The sequence below is a fragment of the Mus pahari genome, chromosome 14, assembly GCF_900095145.1.
Source record: "Mus pahari chromosome 14, PAHARI_EIJ_v1.1, whole genome shotgun sequence".
NCBI lineage: Eukaryota > Metazoa > Chordata > Mammalia > Rodentia > Muridae > Mus > Mus pahari.
Window position 1 is genome coordinate 12,105,619 of NC_034603.1, and position 12,306 is coordinate 12,117,924.

General features: G+C 48.2%; 1 protein-coding gene across 1 annotated transcript in view; it reads left to right on the forward strand.

Moving 5' to 3' along the window:
- Positions 1-11,424, forward strand: part of Ccnjl (cyclin J like) — a 58,805-nt gene extending 47,381 nt beyond the window's left edge. The window contains exons 4-6 of the mRNA XM_021212906.1: positions 5,891-6,193; positions 7,713-7,872; positions 9,753-11,424. Coding sequence (XP_021068565.1) covers positions 5,891-6,193; positions 7,713-7,872; positions 9,753-10,176 — 887 coding nt within the window. The 3' untranslated portion in view covers positions 10,177-11,424. The remainder of the gene's footprint in view (positions 1-5,890; positions 6,194-7,712; positions 7,873-9,752) is intronic.
- The last annotated feature ends 882 nt before the right edge of the window (positions 11,425-12,306 follow it).

The window sequence follows — 12,306 nt, forward strand, 5'->3', positions numbered from 1 at the left end:
ATCTCCCTGTCTTAATCTTCTGGATTCAATCACCACTGTGTCTCAAGATCTCCATACCAAGATCCAGATCAGAAACTTCTATCTCCCAGCTTCCAAATTAGGTTCACTGGTGAGCCTTCCAATTCTGGATTGTAGTTCATTTCAAATATAGTCAAGTTGACAACCAGGAATAGCCACTACAATGGGAGTTTACAACTGTTTTAGTTAAGGTTTTGCTGCTGTGAACAGACACCATGACCGAGGCAACTCTTAGAAGGACAACATTTAATTGGTGCTGGCTCACAGGTTCAGAGAGGTTCAGTCCATTACCATCAAGGTGGCAGCATCCAGGAAGGCATGGTACAGGAGGAGCTGAGAGTTCCACATCGTCATCTGAAGGCTGCTAGGAGAAGGCTGACTTCCAGGCAGCTAGGGTGAAGATATTAAAGCCCACGCCCACAGTGACACACCTACCCAACAGGGCTCCACTTCCTAATAGTGTCACTCCCTGGGCCGAGCATATACAAACCATCACGACAGCCATCTATCATTCCAGTTCCAAGGAATCCAATGCCCTCTCCTAACAGGCATGCATGTGATATACAAAACATTCTTACATACAAGATAAGTGTCTTTAAGGGGACTTTAAGCCAACCCAGGCTAAGTGTAGCTAAGTGTGCTAAGTGTGCAAATGGAGCATAGAAAGTACTTTGCTTACATACCTGGTTGCTGGGAGACATTGTAAGTTCTTCCGTAAGTCCATGGTTGCTTCTAGTATTGGGAAGGTGGCAGCACCCGCCTTTAACCCCAGCCCTCAGGAGGCAGAGGCAAAACAGACCTCTATAGTTCGAGGCCAGCCTGGCCTAACCAAGTGTGTTCCAGTACACCAGGGCTACACAGGGAAACCTTGTCTCAAACAAACAAACAAACAAACAAACAAGATGTCAAAAGGACTCTTAGCCATTAAAGCTGAGACAAGGAGAAAATTAAAAGGAAAAAACTGTGCAATCACAGCTCTTGCAAAACATCCTTTTCCATTCCGGAGTAATAATTTATTCAGGAAAGTATCATCCGCAGATGACAAGCTTGTGAAACAGAGTTGTTGGAGAACGGGGCGTTCTGTCTCTGGGTATCACCGGGTTACTTGCGAATCTCACGGGGAGAGGGAGCAATCTTTAGAAAGAACCCATGTTCTCACCTTAGCTAGGAAATAGAACCTGGCCTGTCTGGGGCTGACATACATCGACCATATCTGTAAATCCCAACGTGACTCAGCATGGGGGACTGGACATCACCTCTGTGCTTTTCCTGCACACTGTAAAGGAAGCAGTCCAGCCAATAAGAATGGGGAACATTTTAAAAGATAGCTGGACTCTATGTTCCCAAAGCACTAAGAAATAAGACCAAAACGATTTTAGACTCACTGTGTGAACCTAGTTTGGCACTGGGATAGAAAATGCGTTTCAGAATCCCTGGAGCAGTCAAATACAGACTGAACATAAGAATGTTATTGCCGGCAGGCTTCTGTCCCAGCACTTTGGAGGTAGAGGCAAGAGGACCAGAATTCAAAGTCAGTCTCAGTCACATAGTGAATTTGAGGCTATCCTGGGCTACATGAGACCCTGTCTCAAGAACAAAAGATAGGATGTTTGGTTCAGGGTGGCGAACTAGTGCTACTAATTTCTTACTGTGTGTAGGAAGATATTCTCAGGAAGAGATATTGGGGTGCTGGGGACTTGCAAAGCCAGTATTTATATACAACACACAGAAATGGAGTGTGAAGCAACTGTCTGCAGCTGGAAAAGGGGGGTGCGGGGGGGGGTGTTGAAGAGCTGTGTGTGTTCTTCATTTCTCTGATTTCTATTGATTAAAAGACTTTCAAAATTCAAAGTTTGCCAAGGAAGACTGGCCTTTGTCTGACCCCCCCCCCCCCGCTTGTGTCCTAGCATCTCTCTGGGTGCAGCCCCGAAGACTTACAGACAAGTCTCCTGTGCATTTTGCCCACAAAGAGGAAGCAGCTAAATAGAATGGTGCTGGCTGGTGGCTGGTGGCAGCACTGGAGACAAAGGGCTAGACCGCTTAAGATGTGGGAGGAGGGGAGGAGATGTCTGCTGGGCGCGTGCAAAGCTAGGAAACTCACACAGCCCTTCCTGGCTGCTAAGTGTGTGTGTGTGTGTGTGTGTGTGTGTGTGTGTGTGTGTGTGTTAGGAAACAATGTGGAAGCTGAAGTCACTGTGGATAACAAAGAGGAGCAGGGACTCTGGAGGCCTTCTGGGGCTGAAGACCACATCTCTCATCATCTGTGTTTGGAGCCCTGGAGAGAGCCCAGCATGGAGAGACATGGTGGCCGTTGTGTGCGCTGGGTGCTGGAGAAGCACTTTCCGTTCTGCAGGCTCGTTCTCTTTCCACGTGGGGTATATTCCTGGTCATAAACAAAAGAACAGCCTGGAGGGTTTCATGCCACTAGCAACAGAGCAAACTCATTGAGGATTCAGGCCCAGCCCTGCCTGGCTGCAGCCTGCAATGTGGAGCCCCCCCCCCCAAGAGGCCTCCTCTGTATGTATGGGGAGTAGAAGGAGCCAGAGAAGGGATCTCCCTTCTCTATAAGCTGTGACCCCCTCCTTTGGGGGGTTAATCCTCTGAGGCCTGGAAGCAAGGTTCTGAAAGGTTTGAAAAGGGGGAGGGGGGCAGAGGAAACTAATCTGATTGAACACATCAGCTGGTGCCTCCAGATAGAGGATTGCTGCAGTCTCGGGGGCCTCCCTCAGCACAGTGTACAGTCTGCCTGGGCTAGGAACTTTACTCTGCCACTTTATGTTCCTGATACCCACCATACCCCACCCCACCCCACCCCACCCCCCCCAAAAAAAACAACTCATGGGGATCAGGGTGTGGCTCAGTGGTAGAGAGCACTTCCTTGCATGTATGAGGATGGGAATCCAACCACTGGCACCAAATTGGGGGAGGGGGGTTTGGTTTAGTATATGTGACAAAGGTTAGCTCAATTCTGTACAAGGTTCAGGGAAAGCTGGGCAATTTGGGGGCAAAATTGTTGCTTTTTAAGTGATTTATTTAAAATATATTGTCTTGTCTATTGCACTCTTATAATTACTGAATTGACTTGTTTTAAAGGGCGGGGGTCAAGAGCTGGAAAGATGGCTCAGTAGGTAAGAACTTGTGATGTTATTGGCAGAAGACTGGCTCCCAGGACCCACAACCACCTTTAACTGCAGCTTCAGGGGAGCTGATACTCTTTGGCCCATGAGAGCCCCTGCAGTCATGGGTTCTCTCTCTCTCTCTCTCTCTCTCTCTCTCTCTCTCTCTCTCTCTCTCACACACACACACACACACACACACACAATTAAAATTACTAAGAAGCAGGGTGTGATTATACATGCCTTTAATCTCAGCACCCAGGAAGCAGAGATGGGTGGATCTCTGTGAGTTTGAGGCTAGCCAGAACTCTATAATAAGACCATGTCTCAAAATACATGAAACAAGGAAAAAGAAGAAAAAAAAAACTGGTTAAAAATTCTTTTAAAATAATTTAAGGGGCTGGAGAGATGACTTAGTGTTTAAGAGCACTGAGCACTGACTGCTCTTCCAGAGGTCCTGAGTTCAATTCCCAGCAACCACATGGTGGCTCACAACCATCTGCAGTGGGATCCAATGCCCTCTTCTGGTGTGTGTGAAGACAGCTACAATGTATTCAGATAAATAAATAAATCTTTAAAAAAAAAAAAAAAAAAAGTTAAATTTATATATTGTTATTGAAGAAAAACATAGGGGATTTAAACTCCCTGGAGAAACTGCAACTAGTATAGTTCCAGTGCAAGAGAGAAGAACCGCCCATCCACTCATTTATCCACCTACAGGAGGTCTTAGAATCGGGCGGTGGTGATGTTAACACGAATTTTTAACTAAACTTTGAAAGGCAGGATGAGTGAGAGCATTTTAAAAAGGAGGAGGGTCCTGGGTCCAGAGGACCACATCCTTGGGTGAGGAGGAGGGGAACTGAATATGAGTATCACATGCCAGTGAGGGACTGACTGTAGCCTTAGAGAAGCTTTTCCCTGCTTGGACAGTTCGTGCTTACCCCACACGCCAGCTCTCCATGGAGGCCACACCCTCTGCGGGCATCCCGGTTGCAGCAGCAAGCTGCGCTCTGGAAGGAGATTGACCCTGACCAGAAAGAGTTGTCTCTGTGTTCGCCCTGCTGTGTATATATCCACTTACCCCCTCATCTCCACCTAGCTGTCAGGGCTGTTGCTGGCTCCCTAATAAGACAGATCCCAGGATGCCCAGAGATTCATTTCACTTTGCCCCAGCATCCTTTCATTTAGAATGGGAGTGTCTGCAGAGAAGCCTCGGGCGGGTGCTTCTAATCTTTCCAGAGAGTCTGGTGAGTAATGGGGTCCGAGAGTCAATGGCCACAGCCATGAGCAGGTATGCAAAGGCATCTGTGCCCCTCGCAACACACGGCGCTCAGCAGCTGCTCTGCACCCTATGAGGCTGCATGGAGATCACAGGTGACCGAGCCCAGGCTGACCCTCAAGTGGCTCAGTTAGGGCAGGCTTACCCAAGGCGGTGACTTGGAAGTGAAGGATACATCAAGCTTGGCTGAGTGAAGAGGGGGGATGGAGAAGGGTTTTCTGGGCTACAGAGTTCTGCAGACAAAGCCAGGAGACGTAGTGCTTTCAAAGAACCTCCAATGATAGTGTCATGGTTTGAATATGCTTGGCCCAGGGAGTGGCGCTACTAAGAGGTGTGGCCTTGCTGGAGTAGGTGTGTCACTGTGGGTGTGGGCTTTAATACCCTAGTCCTCGCTGGCTGGAAGTGAGTCTTCCACTAGCAGCCTTCAGATGAAACATGTAGAACTCTCAGCTCTGCCTGCACTGTGCCTGCCTAGATGCTGCCATGCTCCCACCTTGATGAGAATGGACTGAACCTCTGAACCTATAAGCCAGCCCCAATTAAATGTTGTCCTTTATAAGCGTTGCCTTGGTCATGGTGTCTGCTCACAGCAGTAACACCCTAAGACAGATGGGATCCACTACCAGATGTGACGTGGTATCCTGAGAAAGCAGTGCCTAGTCCGGAGGCCTCTACCCCACAGAGCCTCAGCAAGTGGACCTATCACATTCCCCAATAGCTTCTAGTCTTGACCCTCAGTGCCAGAGAAGCCCCTGCTTATGGCTGTTATATGGTTATACCCAGTTGCGGGTATAACCCAAGGTCTAAAGCCTATATTTTTAACCGTTTCTCAGAATTCCTTTGTATATGGTCAGGCTCCAGTTGTCCACCGCTGCACCTCTTAATGATTCTTTTAGGGATCCCTTCCTTTCCCTCTTGCCTCCCCCAGTTTGCCAGTCTTTTTCTGAAATCACCTTCTAAGCAACCTTGTTTCCAAGGCAACCCAAACTAAAACTGACATGGTTAGAATAGGAGGTCCATGGAGGACAGTGGGGAGCTGTGGACAGCCTCTTCCACACCTAGAAAGATGGGGTCAGACTTGCAAGGCTGTATGGCTCTGCCTGGACTGGTGATGGCCAGACAGAGAATGTGGGAACCTAAAAGCTGCTCCGGACTGCTCTCCGGTGCCTTTGATGTTCTAGGCATCTATCTGAGCACTCGTCTGCATTTTCTTGTGGACACAAACAAAAGCCTCATTAAGCCATCAGTTTCCCCTGCAATTTGGAGCCACAGAAAGATTGAGACATCTCATCACAGAGATATAGCAGGACCTGGTGGCTTGAGGATTCCAGATGCAAATACAACCTTTTATTCCTGGGCAGTCTCTCTTACCCATTCCTTCCTGTCCGTATTGTCACCACCCTCCGGACATCATGGGGGAGATTTTGCTATCCTGGGTTCAGTTCCTCGAGTAAGTTGTGCTCGTGCCTCCCCGTAGGTAAGTTTGAGGACAGGGAAGACCGCGTGCCCAAACTGGAGCAGATAAACAATACAAGGATCCTGAGCAGCCAAAACTTCTCCCTCTCCAAGAAGGAGCTGCTGACCACAGAACTTCTGCTCCTGGAGGCTTTCAGCTGGGACCTTTGCCTGCCCACGCCCGCCCACTTTCTGGACTACTACCTCTTGGCCTCCATCAGCCAGAAGGACCACCACTGCCACGCCTGGCCCACCACCTGCCTCCGGAAAACCAAAGAGTGCCTCCAGGAGTATGCTCACTACTTCCTGGAAGTTACCCTGCAAGGTGAGAGCATAGAGCCAGTGGGCTGAGGGCATGGGAGGCTGGGATCAGCTGCCTCAAGAGGGGTGTCTTCTAGAAAGGGCCTTCTTGAGAAGATAACCTCCATAAGATGGGGCTATAAGAAGTTTCTTAATTAGTGATTAATATAGGAGGACCCAGCCTATTGTGGGTGGTGCCATCCCTGGGATGGTGGTCCTGAGTTCTGTAAGAAAAGAGACCTAGCAACCGATCAGGAGCAAGCCAGTAACCAGCACTCCTCCATAGCCTCTGCATCAGCTCCTGCTTCCAGGTTCCTCCCCTGTTTGAGTTCCTGTCTTGGCTTCTGTCAGTGGACTTTGAGTTAAGGATGTACGTCACATAAACCTTTCCATCCCCAAATTGCTTTGTTCATGGTGCTTCAACGCAGAAATACTAACCCTAACTAAAACAGGCCCCTTTCAAAGATGTCTCGGTCATTCCCATTTTATAAATGAGGAAATGTATAATCAAAAAGTGGAAATCACTTCCCCCGCAAATGCCAGTCACAGGATTTGAACCTGGACGTCTGACTCTATGGCTTTCCTATAACTATTCCGCCCTATTTTCAAAGGCAGAAATTGAAGTAATTCAAAGTTGAATGAGCAAATTGATAGCAAATAGTAATACGCCAAATATCATCCATGAAAAGTGCAGGAGTGGAACTGGAGAGATGACTCAGCGGGTAAAAGCACTGACTGCTCTTATGAAGGTCCTGAGTTCAAATCCCAGCAACCACATGGTGGTTCACCATCATCTGTAATGAGATCTGGCGCCCTCTTCTGGAGTGTCTGAAGACAGCTACAGTGTACTTACATATAAGAAATAAATAAATCTTTTTAAAAAAAAAGAAAAGTGCAAGGGTGTCCACTAGGTCTTAAGAAACCGGAACATTTCTGGGGCTGGTGAGATTGTTCAGCGGAAGATGGAGCTGAAGTCAACCCCTAAATCCCACTTGGTACAAGGAAAAAATTAACTCTAGCAAGTTGTCCTCTGACCGCCAGGTGTACAAATGTCCTATACACTTCGTGCGCCTGTGTAGTAATATAAATAGATGTGACTTAAATATCTTTAATATTATTTTGTAAGCCTAGACAAAGTTATTAACATCAGACTCACAGAGCCATTCATTTGTTTTTCATCCGATTTCTGGGGCCTGCTGAGGACCGGACATTGCTTCTATGCAAGCAGCTGTTGGCCAGATTCTGTCCATCAATAATAACCAAAAAAAGAAGAGAAAAGATTTTTGTGGTTCTGTTTGTAGCCCATCAGCAAGCATCTTAAAGCTTTCTGGTCTCTCTAGGGTGATGCCAGAAGCCACAAACTGAATACCAAAACTTGAAGCCCAAACAATGGCACCTGATCTTTTCTAGTTTCTTATCCCATTTGTAAAAAGCCAGCACTGCATAGCCCTTAAGCAGATTCATTTGTCTGCTGTTGGGTAGACCAGTCAAGAGACTCCATGGGGCAACTTTCCAGCACTAATACCCTCCGAATTTTCTTTCAGATCATATATTTTACAAATTCCAGCCTTCTGTGGTTGCTGCAGCCTGTGTTGGGGCCTCCAGGATCTGCCTTCAGCTCTCTCCCTACTGGACCAGAGACTTGCAGAGGGTCTCAAGCTACTCCCTGGAGCATCTCAGCACGTGCATCGAAATCCTGCTGGTGTAAGTCCTCTCCTGATTGGCTGCGTTCCTGAAATATTGACTTTCTATTTGCTCTGAAGGTGGGGGGGTCCACAAACGTTAGAGGGAGATCTCCTGAGTCTGGGACAGATGATAGTTCCCCCAGATAAGTTGTTGCAGGCAAAATGGGCAGGGTGACCCCTGACAGAAGTGGTATTTGGAAAGCGGATGTGGCGGCATGCAACTATAATCTTAACACTTGGGAAACTGAAGCCAGAGGATTAAAAACTGGAGGTCAGCTTAGGAGAAATAGTGAAACTGTCTCAAAAAAAACCTAAGGATGCAGGCAGTGGTGGCGCACGCCTTTAATCCCAGTACTTGGGAGGCAGAGGCAGGTGGATTTCTGAGTTTGAGGACAGCCTGGTCTATAGAGTGAGTTCCAGGACAGCCAGGGCTACATTGAGAAACCCTGTCTTGAAAAAACAAACAAACGAACAAAAAACTAAGAATGGGGCTTTGAGAGTTGCTGTTTCTCTTTGCATTTTTAAGATTGGAGGGGGAGGGGGAGAGGAGCAGGGCTGGGGGCACCTGCTCCTATACTCATGTCTACACTCATCCTATTGTTGTATTTTGCCATTGAGACGGGGTATCACATAGCCTAGGCTAACTCAGTCTCACTATGTAGCTAGTGGGCTATCCTTGAACTTCTGATCTTTCTGCCCCTCCATCCTGAGTGCTGATGTTACAGTTAGGTGTGTGCCACCATGCCCAGTTGATTGATTTACTGGTCAAGCTCCATGTGCACTAGGCAAGGACCTCTATCGACTGAGCTCCATCCTATCTGGATTAACTGATGTAAGTCCCAGTGTGCTTTTTGGTGAATTCATTCTCTCATAAGTTCCTTTTCTCAGGCAAGCTGCAAAAGTGACGATCACTTAGCCAGGCAGGTCCAAAGTGGCTTCAACTAAGAGATCACAGCCTCTTTTAAGGGGTCAGTGGGTCATTTTAGATCTAACACTGTAAAATAGAGATTGGCAGCCAAAGAGACCAATAATGGCTACCAAGAGGAGTGCAGACAGAACAGAATAGCCCTCCCTCTTCCACCAGCAGGTAGTGACTTTCTCTGTATGCGGGCCTGAGTGACTGGGTCTGGGTATCAGAAGCAGAAGTCCTTCAGTCCCCAAAGAGCCACCTCTCAATGTCCCAGTGCCAGCAGTTTTGCTGTGATATTGGAGACCCACGCTAAGATGTTAGCCCTGCTCCCTAGGCTGACTCTTCAATTGTATACTTTTAGAGTCTCCAAGTCAAGCCAGGTGATGGCAGTGCACATCTTTAATGCCAGCATTGGGGAGGCAGAGGCAGGCAGATCTCTGAGTTCGAGACCAACCAAGTTCCAGGACAGCCAGGGCTACACAGAGAAAGGACTCAAAACAAATAAACAAAAAAAGGTCCCCAAGTCAGTATACAACCTGTTTTGACCGCTGATGGCTACTCCAGTATCAGCCACCAGGCCCACATTGCTTGCCATTACTTGCTTCCAAATCCCAGGGGTAGTTTGCTTGTAGCTGCAAGAGATTCTCCCAACTGGGGGTGGAGCTGGCCCAGAAGAAAGTAGCGGAGGGGGGGTTCTCTGCCAAGTGCTGGGATACTGAGTGAACAGAAGCAGGTGGGACCCAAATTACCTGCTGAGGCTTTAACAGCCATGATGTGGAGGTTCAGGAGCTGCAGGGACAAGTTCGCCTGATCCTGCACAGGATCAGAGAGGTTTGAAGACAGAAAGAGCTGCAAGCTGAGACCTGAGGCATGAGTCTAGTCGGTAGACAGCTGTGACTGTGTTATAATGTGTCATCATTGACTGGTGTGGCACTGTCCCACTTAGTGGCCTTTGATCTCCAAAACTCACTTGAGCCTTTTCCTTTCAGAGCATATGACAATGTCCTCAAGGATGCCGTTGCAGTCAAGAGCCAGGCGCTGGCCATGGTGCCGGGCTCATCGTCAGCTCCCGCCCAAGTGCTGTTCCAACCGCCCACCTACCCGACTCTCAGCCAACCACCGCCAACAACACTAGCCCAGTTCCAGAGTCCAGCGCAGGACTTGTGCTTGGCATATCGGGACTCGTTGCAGGCCCACCGCTCAGGGACCCTGCTCTCAGGAGACACTGGTCCATCCCTCCACACGCCATACCCAGCCCTCCAGCCCTTGGATATGTGTCCTGTGCCCGTCCCTGCATCCCTTAGCATGCAGATGGCCATAGCGGCTGAACCCAGGCACTGCCTTACAGCCACCTACGGAAGCAGCTACTTCAGCGGCAGCCACATGTTCCCTGCTGGCTGTTTTGACAGCTAGGCCACATTTGGACCACAGGGAGAATCCTGGAAGATCCAGACAAAGGAAGTAAATACCTAAGAGGCGAGCTCATCCAGGTGAGACAGAGAACCTAGTACCTTTAAGTAGAGCGGGTCTTTGCTCTTTTTAAAAAACAAACCAACAGAACAAAGCATCCAGGGACACATCTCACCCAACGGCATCTCTCTGGGAAACCTCTTCCATGTGTGCCTGGAGGACAAAGACATGGCTCTGTCTGTGACCATCCCCTTGAGCTGGGGGATCCAATAGAGCATATCAGACTTGGACATTGAGAACTGCACACATCCCCCGGCTTCTCAAAGACTACTTTTCATAGCTATGCCACTGAAAAAGAAGGGGCACCTGACCCGTCTGTCTGTGTTCCTTTCTCTCCCTAGCTCTGCCCCCAGGGCTCCAGGGCCCCGTGTTTAGGCCCGAGCACTGACCCCATAAGGCACAGTAAGTGGCTATCTTGCCCTTTGTTTTTGAACCCCAAATCTTTCCATTCTTCTAGCTATTTCACATGCTGCTGCTTCCTGGAACAATCTAACTTTCTATCCTGCAAAAAAAAAAAAAAAAACCATCTTGTTTACATACCGTGTCAGGGATTTTGTAATACTTGAAAATTCCATAAGAGCAAGAAGTTTGAATTGCCACACTGTCTGTCCCACATGAGGCTGTATCTTTTATTAACCCAACTTGAGACCAACTGGTGGATAACAACAGCAAGGGATACCACTTCTCGGGCTCTCGCTTTGCAAGAGTCCACCCCTGGGAAGCAAGTGTTCACCTATTGGACTTGGATTACTGCCCCCTGGTGGGAGAATGTTGTTTGAAGGAGACAAAGGTTTGAACTGGCCCTCACTTCCCTCCACCACTTGCTTTTAGTGCTGAGGTTAAGCAGATCCCAGATTTGAGTTTGGCCAATACTAAAGGGTAATCATACTGTGGAATATTAGAAAAGTGGGGGAACTAACGTGGTATATGACACCAGCATTGACAGGCAAGAGATTGCTAGAGCAAAAGCCCATGTCTGGGATCTGCAGTGCGAGGGCTCAGGAACACTGTCACCATGTGCAATATGTTATGACTATGACTCATAGCCTGTGTGTAAGATGTTCTTGTGGTTCAGTTGGGTTTTTTGGTTTTTGTTTTTTGTTTTTTCCTGGTCAGGGGACATGCTGTTCACCCATCAGAATTGGAAGGGAGGTGCAAAGACCACAGAAACAAATTGTAATTTTGTTTTTGGAACGATTGTGTCTTTGTTGGGTTTTGTTTGTTTTCTTTTTCTTGGTGGGGGGGGAGGAGACCTTTTTTTTTGAGATCGATCTGATGTAGCTAAGGCAAACAGCGCAGAGCCAAAGCTGGCCTTGAACTCCTGCTCCACCTGCTTCAGCCTCTGATGTATGCCACCACACCTTGCCTGCCATCTTGGTTCTCTTTGACTCATTTGCCAATCCAAGAGACCATAGCAGGGACTGCCAGGAAGGTGACCACACACTACTGGGTCAGGTCAGATTTAACGGCAGTAGGGCTTTTCTGAGCAGATGGATGTCTCATGGAAACAGAGGAAGGAAAGAGCTGGATGCAGATGAGGCGCTGCCGTCTTCTCGATTAGCATAGGAACCTGCACATTCGTTTGTTATTTGTATGTGTGTGTGTATGTTTTAGCTCCTGCCCCACCACTTCCTTTACCAGTCTCTCTGTATTTATGTGCAACTGGTTTGGAGTTTATTGTATCTGTCTGCCCTGGGCTTGGGCTTTTGAGCGAAGCACCTCCACTGGGGCCCCAGAACTAGGCTGATTCTCAGGACCAGATGTCCTGCAATAAACACATCACCTGTTCTTGGTCTCTGCTGCCTTTGTCTAGACATCGGTTAGCGCAGGTCAGCCCTTTCCCACATCTCTCTACTCTACCTCAGTGGGAGTCTTCTTTGGGTGAGAGGTGAAAGAGATCAAGAGGTTTATGAGCTTTCTCATGTCTGTGACAGAATGACCCAATAAAGAAAGCAACCTAAAGGAGAAAATGTTTATTTCTGCTCATGGTTTGAAATGTAGTCTGATGTGGCAGAGAAGCCATGGCAGGCAAGGGGAGCTTGTGACAGCCGTGGCAGGAACATCTTCATAGAT